This window comes from Eschrichtius robustus, chromosome 2 (genome assembly GCF_028021215.1).
Source record: "Eschrichtius robustus isolate mEscRob2 chromosome 2, mEscRob2.pri, whole genome shotgun sequence".
Lineage (NCBI taxonomy): Eukaryota > Metazoa > Chordata > Mammalia > Artiodactyla > Eschrichtiidae > Eschrichtius > Eschrichtius robustus.
The window spans coordinates 29,460,151-29,473,549 of record NC_090825.1 but is presented as its reverse complement, the minus strand read 5'-3'; the positions used below and the strand labels follow the sequence as shown (position 1 = coordinate 29,473,549).

At 44.3% G+C, this 13,399-nt stretch overlaps 1 protein-coding gene across 1 annotated transcript; it reads left to right on the top strand.

Moving 5' to 3' along the window:
- The first annotated feature begins 604 nt into the window (after nucleotides 1-604).
- Nucleotides 605-9,040, top strand: CAPSL (calcyphosine like). Its single transcript, XM_068534796.1, has 5 exons — nucleotides 605-741; nucleotides 1,451-1,587; nucleotides 5,009-5,186; nucleotides 5,476-5,685; nucleotides 8,939-9,040. The coding sequence occupies exons 2-5, from the start codon at nucleotides 1,451-1,453 to the stop codon at nucleotides 9,038-9,040; spliced, it is 627 nt and encodes a 208-aa protein (XP_068390897.1). The 5' UTR covers nucleotides 605-741.
- Nucleotides 9,041-13,399: the final 4,359 nt, after the last annotated feature.

Below are 13,399 nucleotides of genomic sequence, written 5' to 3'. Positions count from 1 at the left end.
GGCTGGAGGAAGCAAAGAAGGGTTCACATAACTTCAGGCGGAGCAGTTTCTTCCCGATGTGGAGCAAAGCGCTGGGGCCTCGACAGGCAAAGGCCTTCTCTCGGCCCGGCGTCCGAGAGAACTGAGAAGAGTCGCTCCCCTTTTCATCCCTGTGAAGGGCAAGGAGGTCGGAAATGTGCTTCCCCGAATCATCTGCTCTGGCCTCGGCTTTCAGTCTGAGATTCCCTCTCTCTAAAGTTAAATAACGAGAACTTTGTGGGGAGACCTTATGGGTTGTATCAGAGGGAGCAGCCTTCGAGGGCGTGAGGGCTGCCATCGCTGATGGATGAAGTGCCAGCACGTGGGGGGCTGGGGGGAGAGGGGGGCCTCGGAGTCAGTGGCAGAAGCCTTCTAACACCAGTTCTTCCTGCACCCTGAATGCTGTTTTTTTGCACATCCATCAAGCTCTCTTGCTCCTTTCATTCACAACTCACCCTAAAAAAGAAATTTCTAGAATCCCCCATTTACTGGGTCAGTGGGCTCATAAGAAGATAAGTGTTTCTGGAGCAGAGCTGGAATTTCAAGGTCATTTAATCCAATCCTTTCATTTAACAGAGGAGGAGGAATTGGAGGCCCTGAGATTTGTTCCGACCTCACCAGGAGTGCGTTGCCGTCAGGCCTAGATCCCGGGCCTCCAGGATCTCCCAGCGTGCGGCTTTTCCACCGTTGTGTGTGTTCTCAGAGCCCCAGCCCGGCTGCAGGGTCAGTACAGTTCGTTACGTTGCTCAGAGACCTCGCAAGGGGTGCTGCTTCCCCGCATCTATCCTCTCTCTTATTTCTGAATATTTAAACCACAAAAGCCAAACTGTAGAAAATGATATATCTGTTCTTCAGGAGAGAGAGTCTACTTACCTTTTTTCTTTCCTGAGAACCTAGTTAGGTGTTAATGGACACTAACAAATTAATACAAGAAAACATACTAATTACTGGTAGGAATCATCAAGGCCCAATACTGAGAATCTCAGTGAAGGCAGAAGCAACAAAAATGAATCTTTAGACCAAAAAGGAGAATATTAAATCTGGAGTCAAAGGGAATATGGAAAATTCTAAATAAAAGAATAAAGCATGTAAGATTGGCTCAAAAAGAGTTTAGTGAAATGAGACTTATTTTTTATGGTGGGAGGAGTGCTTCTGAAAGATGAAAGCGTATCGGGGATGGCTGTATATTTAAAACTATTGTCCAGGCCAGAGATCAGAGGTTGTCAGGACTAGATAAGCAAGTAATAAATATGACAGGACATAGTTGGTGTAGCTGAAAATTGGAAACTCTAGGAGGTTTGAGAAGGTTCTCGTGAAGTGGATGAGAGAGCGTGCTGTGAATTTCCTTCTCAGCGAGGCTGTGGTCACCCTGCCCTGTCAGAGGCAGGCGAGGAGGCCTGAGCCCTGCTGACTCGAATGGATTCCCTCTCAGATGGCGGGGACGGCACGCCACGACCGAGAGATGGCGATCCAGGCCAAGAAGAAGCTCACCACAGCCACTGACCCCATCGAAAAGCTCCGCCTGCAGTGCCTAGCCAGGGGCTCCGCGGGCATCAAAGGACTTGGCAGGTAGGACCTGGGCTGTGGGTGGTGGGAAGATGGAGGAGGAAAGCAGGGTGCAGCCAGATGAGGCGAATTCTGGCTGTGTGACCTCGGGGGGCACTCACTCACTTCCTCCTGGGTTCTCAGCTCCTTGTTTGTAAAATGCAGAGTTTGGAAGCACTGATCTCTGAGGTCCCCCGTGACAATTTTTTGGTTCTTAAGTGCAGCTACTGGGACAACTCGAGGTGAAGGTGGAAGTGTGTCTAGGTATTAGAGACACCTAGCAGGGCAATGAGAGAAACACTCCCTAAAGCTGTGACAGTAGGGGCCGAATTATCCCAGGAGATTGGAAATAGTTCTCTATGTTATACACTAGGACCTTGTTGTTTATCCATTCTAAATGTAAGAGTTTGCATCTACTAACCCCAAAATCCCAGCAGGGTTCAGGAGAGGCTGAGAAATGCCTTCTGTATGCCCAGAAAAGGAAATGGATATGCTATAAAAGTGTTCACTGAGCTTAGGGTCAGAGGTTTGGTGTGAATAAAAATGGAAAGTTCTCTAATCTTAAATTAGGGGCCAAATTAGAAGAGGGAGGAAGGAATACTGATTTAGATGCAGTTGCAGGTTTTGGAGTTCCTCTTGCAGCAGTGGTGTCTCCATCACTTCCAGGGGCTTCGGAATTGCCTGTCAGATAATCAACAGCTCGCTGCCCATGGGATTCCCCCAGCTCCATAGGAGAACAGCTCCTGTTCCCGGCCCTCTGAGAGTGGGAGTAGTCCTCAGGACTGAGAAACCCGAGTGGAAAGAGATTGTAAGCCTCCCGAGGGCAGGTCCTGAGCGTTATCTCTTTCCAACAGACTAAATCCAGTGCCTGCCATGCGCCAGGCATTGTGACATCTTGGGGGATTCATGGGTGAACAAGGCTTCCCCAGGGCTCATGGAGGACTTAGACTCAGGACACTGAGAGCCACAGAAATGGGAATCCTCCTGGTGGGAGAGTTATATGTTAGGGAAATGCAGGGTGCCACGCCAGGGGCCTCCAACCTCCCATCTGGAGGCCGTGGCAGGCTTCACTTCCAGCAGGGTACTGAGCACTGGAATGTCACTCTCCACAGTCCCCCAAATCTCAGACCAAGCTGAGTTCTGTCAGAAGCCCAGGCTGTAGCCAGGCTGTCACCGTCCAACTGGAAGACCAGACCACTTCCCTTTAACATTGCATCACTCTGCCTTCTACCTCTTTCATCCTGGGACCACATTCTTGTCCTCGGTGCAAACCCTTCATGACCACCACCCTCTCATCCACTTCCTGGCCCATTCAATTGAATGCCTCCTGCCATCTATGCCGTCTCCACCCCACACCCCTACCAACCCTCCCACCGTGAACCAGTTTGTCGTGAACAGACACCGTCTTATCCTTGGCCGTTTGCTTGAATGTGCCCTCTCCCACCTCGCCTTTACTGGCCTTGCCCTCCCCTAAATTTCTCCTCAGCTCAAGGGTTGGCTGCCCCTTCCCCCTTTTTTTCTTATTATTAGACTGGAATTTTGTTTCTTTAGGGACCACAGAAGTAAAGTGCCATTTTCATCATGTCAAATGATGGATGCATGCGTACTATCAACATGATTTATCACTACTGATGTTGACCTTGGTCACCTGGCTGAGACAGTGCCTGGCTGGCTTCTCCAATGTGGAGTTACTCTCCCCGCTGCCTTTCCATGGTGGACTCTTTAAAGGGAAGTCTCTATGCAGAGTCCTACTTAGGGTGTGGGGAGTCGGCTTTCCTCCTTCAGGACAGAGAATGAGCATGATTTATTTGAAATTCTTCTGCAGGAGAAACTTCTCTCCTCTCACATTTATTTATTCAATCATTTACTTAAACCAATATTAACTCATGGATATTTATTTTATACTTTGGGTTATAATTGAACACTTATTGCTCAAATTGTTCCAGTTTTGGCCTTGCGAGCTCTTCAGTTGGCTTCTGTGTCCCTTTGAGGTATCCCCATCAGTGTAGGGTTTTTCCCCCTTACTTTCTGGTATAACATACTCCAGTCTCATCTTGCATATTTCCTGCCCCAATTCTAGAATCAGAGATTTCTCCAAGAAAGTCAGATACTTTTACTGGAGAACTGTATTAGAAACCAAGATCTAGGCTCTAGATGTGCTGGTTCTTACTGGGTTGTTACTTCTAGGTCCTCTTAGCTAGAACAAGGAAATATATGTTTATACTAACCCGTGGGTGTATGTATATGTATATATGTATGTAATCATGTATACATTATATATTAATCATCTATGTTTATAACATGAGTTCATACTGATGTCTCCAACTCAATCCTCTACCACATGGATCAGATCCTTCTAGCTTACTGCCCTAGCTTATCTATAAATCCCCATTCCAACAGCTAGAAGCCTGGCTCCCACCATCCACCAGCCATTCATTTAACTGTTCAGTGCTAGGGTACCCGTATAGCAATATGATAATTGTTAACTCGTATCTCCACAGGAAATATCTTTATCAACTAGAGTACAGAGCTTATGTGCAGTTCTTTCTGTCTTTAGTCTTACAAACTCTACTCGTTTCCAGAGTTACTTAAGTCGGCATCTTCATCTCCCCATCCCCCTTCAGTGAGATTGCCTCAAACTTTTATACAACAGTTAGATTCTCTTGTCACGGTCTGAATTCCTTCCTGGGATCCCCTGACTTCCTAACTAATTTCAATGTACACATTAAAGTGCACTCTTTGTACTGTGAGGTTCTATGGGCTTTAGCAAATGCAAGTTCTGTATCTCCCATTATAGTATCATACAGAGTAGTTTCACTGCCCTCAAAATCCCCTGTGCTTCACCTAATCTTTCTCCCCTTCCCTTCATCTTTTTTACCACCTTTATAGTTTTGCCTTTTTCAGAATGTCATATAATTAGAATCATACAGAATATTTTTTTAAAAAATTTTTATTTATTTACTTATTTATATTTATTTTTGGCTGTGTTGGGTCTTTGTTTCTGTGCGAGGGCTTTCTCTAGTTGCGGTGAGCGGGGGCCACTTTTCATCGCGGTGCGCTTGCCTCTCACTATCGCGGCCTCTCTTGTTGCGGAGCACAGGCTCCAGACGCGCAGGCTCAGTAGTTGTGGCTCATGGGCCTAGTTGCTCCGCAGCATGTGGGATCCTCCCAGACCAGGGCTCAAACCTGTGTCCCCTGCATTGGCAGGCAGATTCCCAACCACTGCGCCACCAGGGAAGCCCCAGAATATTTTTAAAGGTTTGTTTTCTTTTCCGAGAGACTGGGAAGAGGCTCACCAAATTTGGGAGGAGGGTACAGAGGAGAATCTAAGACTCGTATTTTACCTCAGAAAAACCTTGAGAGTGGTTTTCTTTTGAAATCTTTATCCTTACACCTTGTTCTTCGTGTTTTTTCTTCTTTTTTTGTATGTGTGTATTACCTTCAGAGTGTTTCGAATTATGGATGACAGTAACAATAGAACCCTTGATTTCAAAGAATTTGTGAAAGGGTTAAATGATTATGCTGTGGTCATGGAAAAGGAAGAGGCAGAAGAGCTTTTCCGGAGGTTTGATAAAGATGGAAATGGAACAATAGACTTTAATGAATTTCTTCTCGCATTAAGAGTAAGTGGTCCCATGAATCACCGTATCTACTGGGTTTGGCTTTCGAATGGTTTGGGTTGGCTATTGTGAGGCTTGGTTTTCAAAAGTTGTTAGCACACCATGGAGAAGACTGGCAGGAGAATGAGTACAGGCTTAGGGATCTTTTGGAGCAGTCGTAATGCACATCATTTAATGGCACACAAACAATTGCCCATCACTGAGAGGAATAAGATGTTTCATCACAGATGATACAGGAAAAGCTCATCTGCTTGTGTATGTCTGTGTATGTGTTTTTCTTCTATGTATCTAGCCTCCAATGTCCAGAGCCAGAAAAGAGGTAATTATGCAAGCTTTTAGAAAGTTAGACAAGACTGGAGATGGTGTGATAACAATCGAAGATCTTCGTGAGGTGTACAGTGCAAAACAGCACCCGAAGTACCAAAACGGAGAATGGACGGAGGAGCAAGTGTTCCAGAAATTTCTGGATAACTTTGACTCACCCTATGACAAAGATGGAGTGGTGAGTGAAAGAGCTTAATCTAGTGAAATTTCTTCTATCCGATCTGTAATTGTAAGTGGGAAACAGGCCCAAAACCTTAAAAATACTTATACCATATTTTTTATAAATAGAAGTAAAATGTTTCCTTGGTGACCATCTAGAAAGCTGAGAACAAAAGTAGTAAAAATGTGTGTGTGTGTGCGTGTGTGCGTGCACATATATTGGTAGGGGAGTCACATACAGCTAAATACCCATCATCTGAAGACTGTGGTATTTTGGTTAAATGTTCTATTTCATGGTTGCCGTATTTACCATACACAGCTAGCCTAATTCCAGTGAATTTGATGATAATAACATATATTTAACTTCAAAATGAGACCATAATTCAATTTTGGAGAACATGATTCACAGAGCATTTCAGGATGCTGCATGCCTTTTTCATACACCCTTATGAGCATCATTTGTCATCACACTTTGCTGCATGGAAATGCCATTTCAGGGAAGCGTTCAGTAAAGGGAATGCCAGATAACAGAATTCACTTTGATTTAATCTTTGGTGGGCTTTGAGATGAACTCGCATTTCTAAACTCCAGTGAACTTAAGGACAAAAGACGCATTCAAAACCACGCATCTCCAATAACTGGTGTCTTCAAGTTACAGATGTGTCACTTGGTAGGGTAAGGAATTATATCTCCATAACTGTGTCTAGGCTCAGATGGAAATGTCCTCTGTCTTTTATCAACAGCCAGAAATGGGATTTTTAACCCAAGATCAGTTCTGCCCTGAGGTGTCCTGAAGGTTATGGTTATGGGGAAGGGAGTTCCCTGCGCGGCTGAGGCAGCAGAACCCTGGGGAGGGTTACTCCTGACCCCTTGGCCACACAGGAAGGATTAGTGGGAAGTGAGCGGGAAGCAGAGATGGTAGAAAGAAACAAGCCTTCTCATCCTGAAGGGAATTTCCCCCAATTGTTTTTTTTCCCGTGAAACTTCGTGGTGAGTCCTATGAGTGAGGGGAGAAGAGGGTAGGAAGGAGATCTTTCTGTCCTTTCTGCTGACATTTTCCTGCCAGGGACAGAGAAATACCCTCCATTTTAGCCTGAAGTGATTGCAGAAGTGGATAAAAAAGGAGCCTAGATTCTGTCGGGCAGCCAAATGCATAGGGACAGAAACAGCAGAACCGTATGTTTTCTTCCCATATGGCTGGCCTTTGATCTCTGAGATGGTGGTGGAAAAATAGTCAACTGCCATTTCCCCAAATTAGCCCAACTCTACATGGGATCCCAGGGTGTATTTACCTCTTTTCTGCAGGTGGTTCCTCCTCGTTGCTGGGGAAACCTCAGCTGCCCTTTTCTCTAACCCAAGTCAAAGTAGCCAGTTGTTGTGATTCAGCTGATTTAAAGCTCCCACCCCATTTCTTTTGACATTTATCTTCACAAGCCACATTAGGTTCTCAAATACTCGTAAGGGTTACTGGGGTTTTAGCAGTTACAGCATTTGATGTCACCTGAATTTCACAGACCCTGCATAAATCCCCAGCTCTGTGTACACTCACCATCTGGGGAATGGATTCATAATGCAGGTTGCTGGCTGCCCTGAAGAACTGCAGAATCTGATTTTTTTGGCTGGGCGTGGGGGGGGAACGGATGAAGCTCAAGGACTTACAGTTTTAACTCTTATTCACATTTGTATTTGAGATCCTTGCCTCTAAAAGATTCAGAAGTGCCTGATTTAATGACTACATATATTATGCCCAGGAACCTCATTTAGCATAATTATGAATCTAAGGAATATTTATTGAGTACTTACTGTCTCCCAGCCATTGTGCCGAGGACTTTACGGGGATATTCCATTTAATAGACATAATGAAAATGTTTCTGAAAAGTGATATGCGATTCACACTTTTCCATGTTGAATCATTTTAAATGCACAAGGAACCGTCAGTATAAAGGAACTCCAGATGGAGCTTAAGGTTGGATAACTGGGGAATGCAAAGGAGGACAGAAATAAAGAAATGCAAGAAAAGAGACATTAATGGTATTCTAATTTTTACCAAAGCTATGTACATATATTATTTAGTTCTACTTCCAGACACTGATAAGCGCAGCTCAATTAGTAGCTCCATTCAACGCCTTTCTTCCTACTACTTTTTGCTATTTTGGGGGGACAGGCAGGGGGAAGAGGTCAGTACAGGGAGAGAACTGTGGATCCTGAGACTTTTTTCTCTGTTCACTTATAATTTCAGCAAAAAAAGTAAGTGGGTCATTCAGCTCATGTGATTCTTGGAAGAGATAGCTACGTTCCCAAAGACTTGGTGGGAGAGGAGTTTGCTGTTATGGACCAGAAAGGGGTTTTGAATTGTTTACGGATTTCACTTTTTGTGACGTTTTCAATCCCTCACGACACTGAAATTTGAGGGCTAGCTAGAAAAACAATAAATTTCCAAAACAGCCATCATTATTGTGTCTGCATTCTCTCATATAAGCAAGTCTATACTGGGGGCTAAATTCACTGGTTATAGAGATCAAACCAGAGGACAATTATTTCCCTCAATCAACCAATTGTGTCAGCCAATATGGTTGAATTAGAGTGTACGTTTCACATCCACCTATTAAAGAATAAATTGGTAACAGTTTTTTCTTTTTTCCGAAAGGAAAGGAAAGTAAAATCCTAGCACAGATAAAAGTATTAGTTGAAACAGGCATGGGAGAAGAGAGAACCCAAGGGGACATGGAGCAGGGGGTATCTTTTTAACTTCCTCTGTGCCTAGAATGAGTAATATGTATCTTAAAAAAAGCATGAAGCCAAGGAGTGTTTAACAAGAAATCTGTTTTCTTACCCATAAGACCGAGCTCCATTTTTTGAAAGGTAAAACATTTCTTGTCTTGACACAAGGACATGAGGTGATGTTTCTGACGTGTCACAGAAAGACGGTATTCACTGTGGTTAAAGAAAACTTGTTTCTTATTCTGAGTTTCACTCTTGCTTACCTGAACAGATGGGCTTCTGCTCTTAAAGGAAGACGAGACCTGTATCTCACTTTCCATTTAGGTTGGTTTGGAAATTTTCAAGACTTTCTTCCCCTCTCTCCCCTCGGCCACCCCCTCGCTCCATCCTCAACCTCATTTTTTCTCTTATTCTAGATCTGTTCCTCAGCTGTGTCCCTAAAAAGCCTCCTTGACTGAAATTTCCCTCCCATTTACAGGTCCTGGAGATGGGCCTCCACTGAAATGGTGAGAAGCAAAGTTTTGTTTTCGTTTCTAACTTTTCCGCTGCAGGTGACCCCCGAGGAGTTTATGAACTACTATGCCGGGGTGAGCGCTTCCATTGACACCGATGTGTATTTCATCGTCATGATGAGAACTGCCTGGAAGCACTAAATGTATGACCTGGGGACCAGGGATTTGAGTGCTGCCATGTGGCTCCAAATGATTAAACATCATCTCAAAACCAGGATCATAGCTGAGTTCACGTTCACTCCAGGGTTTCTTCCGTGCTCACATACACTGCATTTTCTAGGGCAGAAATGAAGACACTAAGTATTTAACTGTGACTTCTCTGAGGCTGCTTCTTTAGCTCTAAAACAGGAATTAGTTAAAACAAGGTCCGAAAATCTCCTAGAGCCAGGCTGATATATTCAGGTGTCTAATAAACATTAAATTTCTTCCTTGGCCATTAATAAAAGTCTAAGTATTATCCCCCCCATGCACCCAGAGTGTTTCTCTATATCCTATTAGATGGTCCATTTCTAGGTGGAAGAATTCACCTATTTTTATGAATGACTGTAAATCTTCACGTGCCTCAGTCCCAATCTGGGGACCAGAAGGAGACCTCACGTTGGCCTCTATTTCTATAACTGAATGTTGAGTTTCTCTGGCTGTGGTTTCGGGAAGCCTCTGTTTGGCGGATAGATTTAAAATGACTTTTTTGGGTCATTTTCAAGGCTGGTGTGAGGCTGGAGACCATTTCCTTGAGCAGTAGAGCCAGGACTGTTTCTGTGGTTAAATTCTGAGGCTGGGCTGTGCTCTCCGAATTTATGTGGGACATCTCAACTGTGAGTGGGCAGATCATATCAGTGGTCTGCTGGAATATTCATCTCTCCCCTCCCTGCTGTTGGCCCATCACGCTGAAGTTCCCACCAGCACAAGGAGGCGGGGCATGGCATAGACTAGGATCACAGGCGCACTCCAAAGCAGGGGTTCCATCCTGACACTTCGTGTCTCAAAGCCTTCTCCTCCAGGTCTAAGCTTTGGCTTCATGTTGTTGATGTGTGAGCATCTCCCCAGGAAAGGCTTCTAAGCAAAGGTAGCCCCTGCTGCTGGAAAGTAGATACTGAAACTGCAGCTCTCTCTTTGTGTGTTCTGTTTCTGGGCCAGAGATAAAAAACGCGGTGACTAACCCTCTGGCTATGGTGCTGGAGGGAATGACCTTGTTACTCAGGGACAGTCCTTTTTGTCACTCTGTCCCTGGCTGCACTCATTCCCTGGTTTGGGGACATAGATTGGGGTAATTTTTCCCTTTATGATCTTATGTATTTAAGTGGCTCTGGATTTAGTGTCGGAACATGCTTGCCATTTTTTGTATCAATTCCTTTGTTTACTTTTTACTTCACAGATTTGGAAGTTGGGATCAGGATATACATTGATTTAAGAATTGTGAAAACAGACGTTTCCAGATGAGAATGATAAGCAATCAACAAAGAGGACGCGTTGCTTTGTTTATTGTTGAGAAGCTACACTCTCAGTTCCCCTGGTGACAGGCTGGAAAAGAGACCTTTTTCTTGAGGATGAGAGCATCCCCATATCATGGGAAGCTAGCTTTTGTTTCTCAAATTAATGGCGCAAGTCTGGTTTTCCATTGGATTTATTATGTAGGCTTATGTAGATGGTGGCAGTCCAAAAGATGCCAAGTATTATGAAGAAATATGTAGGAATGATGTAGAAAGCCAGAAGAAACTATGAAGAAATGGACAGGAAAAATATCCATGTCTTCTGCAGCCTACACCTTGCAGATTGTGACTAAGGAGAGGCCCCCGGTTATCTGGGCATGGTGGGTTTCAAGCCTGCTGCTCTAGATGATTTGTGTCTTTGATTCTGGGAATGACTCATGCCTCTGCTTAACTGGGGCCATAGAATTAGCATGTGATTCTGAAGAAGGACTAGATTGCAGCTATCAGCTTCGTCTTCCCCAGTAGCACTTTGCTTCCTGTCTAATTGGGGCACAGGACACTGCTATCAGATTTCTGATAATCCATGCCTCACGGTGTATTGGGTCACACTAAGTCACCTCCCTTCTAGCAGGTTAGGTTCTGGACTGCAGCAAGGATTCCATCACAGCCCCCTCGCCCTCCAGACACCAGATCTAATAACCTGATGGTCAAGGATCACTGCACTCCTGTTCTCGGTCTTAACCTGTGATTTCTGGCCTAGTCAGCACTCACTCATTATTTAAATCTATTCCTTCTGGTAGCAGTGGGAGGGACAGAGAAGGGTCATTAAAAAAATTTGCTGATATTTTTTCTCTGTACATATATATTTTTTAACTTGTACATTTAAAACATTACTCCCTTTGTAATTAAAAAAAAAAAAATAGATAAACTGACCACTTAGGTAAGAGGATAAAACACAAAAAGTGTCTCCAAAAGAACCCTTGGGAGCGCTTCAACTGTTAGGCCCGGGCCCCAGATAGAAAATTACACAAATAAGCCAAAGAGAAGAGGATGAAATTGGCAGCTTTTCATGCAACAGGAACAATGAGAATTCTGAGAATCAGGATTGGTCAGAACAAGCTACCAGTATCGGTACTGAATCTGGCTTTCTAACTCCGGCAAGGCAAACCCGGGGAAGAATGGAGGAGCCCTGCCTCAGCCGCTGTCAAGAGCTGGAGCACATGCTGCCTGAATTCCAGTTAGAGGGCAGATGAGAAACCCAAGATGCATGAGCTGAATTGTAGACTGAGGCAGAATTCTTCCAGCCAGTCTGTGGGGCTGATTTTCAGTCATTTAAACCTTGATAGGATTTCTTTCCAGACCCAGATGGCCCTCTGGAGGACAATGTATGGTTCTTTGTGGTTTGGTGGCAAGCATGGAGTCACGTTTCATACCGTAATAGCAGCTTTTAAGGCAGAGCTGGGCCCCCTCCAAGTAGGCTGCATACATCATGGTTTTAGGGTGAAAAGACATCCCATCAAAAAATACTTATTGAGCCACTGCCATGTGCCATGTTCTTTTCTAGGCTGTGGGGATAAGCAATGTGCTAGAATAAATGCAAACAAAACTACTGGCTTTTGGGCCAATCTAACTGCCCACAGTCTTTAAGAGATCAAAGAGGAAGGGAAGCGTGGGCACTGAAGTTCCCCTCTCTGAGTCTCATCTGGCTTCTGAATCAGGGCGGTTGGGACCCTTCACATGGTGGTGTGTGGAAGAACTATGTAGTGGATCTGATGGGTGTAGACAGTCAAGGAAAATACCCTTCTATTCTTGGAGGTAGGTCACTGGCCCTTCACTTCTCTTGGCCGGTATGGATTGCTTCACTGAATCACAAGAGTACAAGCAGGTCACGATTCAACCCTCATCAGGCTCCCTACAGATGCAATTTATTCTGCTGATGTTTAATCAAGTGGAGGTTAAATTAACCAGATGTATTCTTGGATGGTGTGTGGGTGCCTTTCTACTCTTTCCTCATGAAATTCTACTAACACGCTCTGAGCAGCATACCTTTTTGGATTTACGTGTATCTCTTTGGGGCACAGAGTGAAAAACAACTTCACAACTTCCAGTTTTTCAGATTAGTCAGCAAACTTGCTTTCCTGGAAATTATAGGCTGTTCTTTTTAATGAAGGGCTTGTTGAAAGACGCAGCAAAGTTTTAAATTTTAGAAATTCTTATGATTGAAGGGAAAACAAAGGTGCCGAGGGTCTGATAGATTGTTATATAATGTTATTTTCGTGTAATTGATCCTTTGAAAGCCGTATTTCTAAACATAGTTTTACTCCTCCAAGTTGCTTGTATGAAAATGACATAAACCTTGATAGAGATAGCTAGTTATTGGTTGTAATAAAAAAAAACCTACTAAATGAATCCCCTAAAATTATGTGTTCTAAAACAGATGATGGGCAAAATCTGTTGAAAGAAACATAAACAAGTGATTGCCGGGGGTTTTGAGAACAACACTGTGTGAGAAGGGACCTTTTTGCCATCTCAGTTGGTGTGGTGAGGGGTTGTGGTGAAACAGCTTTTCCTCTCTGAGAACAGCACGAGCTTTTTGTTTCATTCTCACACCTGCTTCGCCAGAGCCAGTATTTCCCCTCATTAAATGGAGTGGAAGGGGCTCCTTAGGAGAGAACCCCCTTGAAAATATGAGCAACCAACCAGTAGCTGGGGTTGGACCTCACCACTACCAGAAAGGTAGATAGCAGCAGGGAGAGAACATCTCAAGATGTAATGGTAGTTTGTAATCCTGTCATTGAAGACTTGGGCACCTATTTCCTTACTCGTCTTAACACTTGGCGCTCAGGGACTGGTTTTGATCCTGGGAACATCTTGATCTTAAACTTGAAAGGTTTGAGTTGCTGGTCTCCTAGGAACGCTCAGGCCACATGCAGAACTGGAGACAATCAGTGCTCCAAGGGAGCCTTAGAACAGGATGTGGACCTGCAGTTGAGAGAAAATGATGGAGGCCGAGTGGCTTGCTCCTGCCAGAGTGCTTCCACCTTGATGGGATAAAGTGGGGCACGAATGC

Excerpts from the sequence above, each read along its gene's own strand:
- CAPSL (XM_068534796.1), top strand. The coding sequence starts at position 1,451 with ATGGCGGGGACGGCACGCCACGACCGAGAGATGGCGATCCAGGCCAAG. Across the intron at positions 5,187-5,475 it reads AATTTCTTCTCGCATTAAGA|CCTCCAATGTCCAGAGCCAG; the intron begins GTAAGTGGTCCC and ends CTATGTATCTAG. Across the intron at positions 5,686-8,938 it reads CCTATGACAAAGATGGAGTG|GTGACCCCCGAGGAGTTTAT; the intron begins GTGAGTGAAAGA and ends TTTCCGCTGCAG.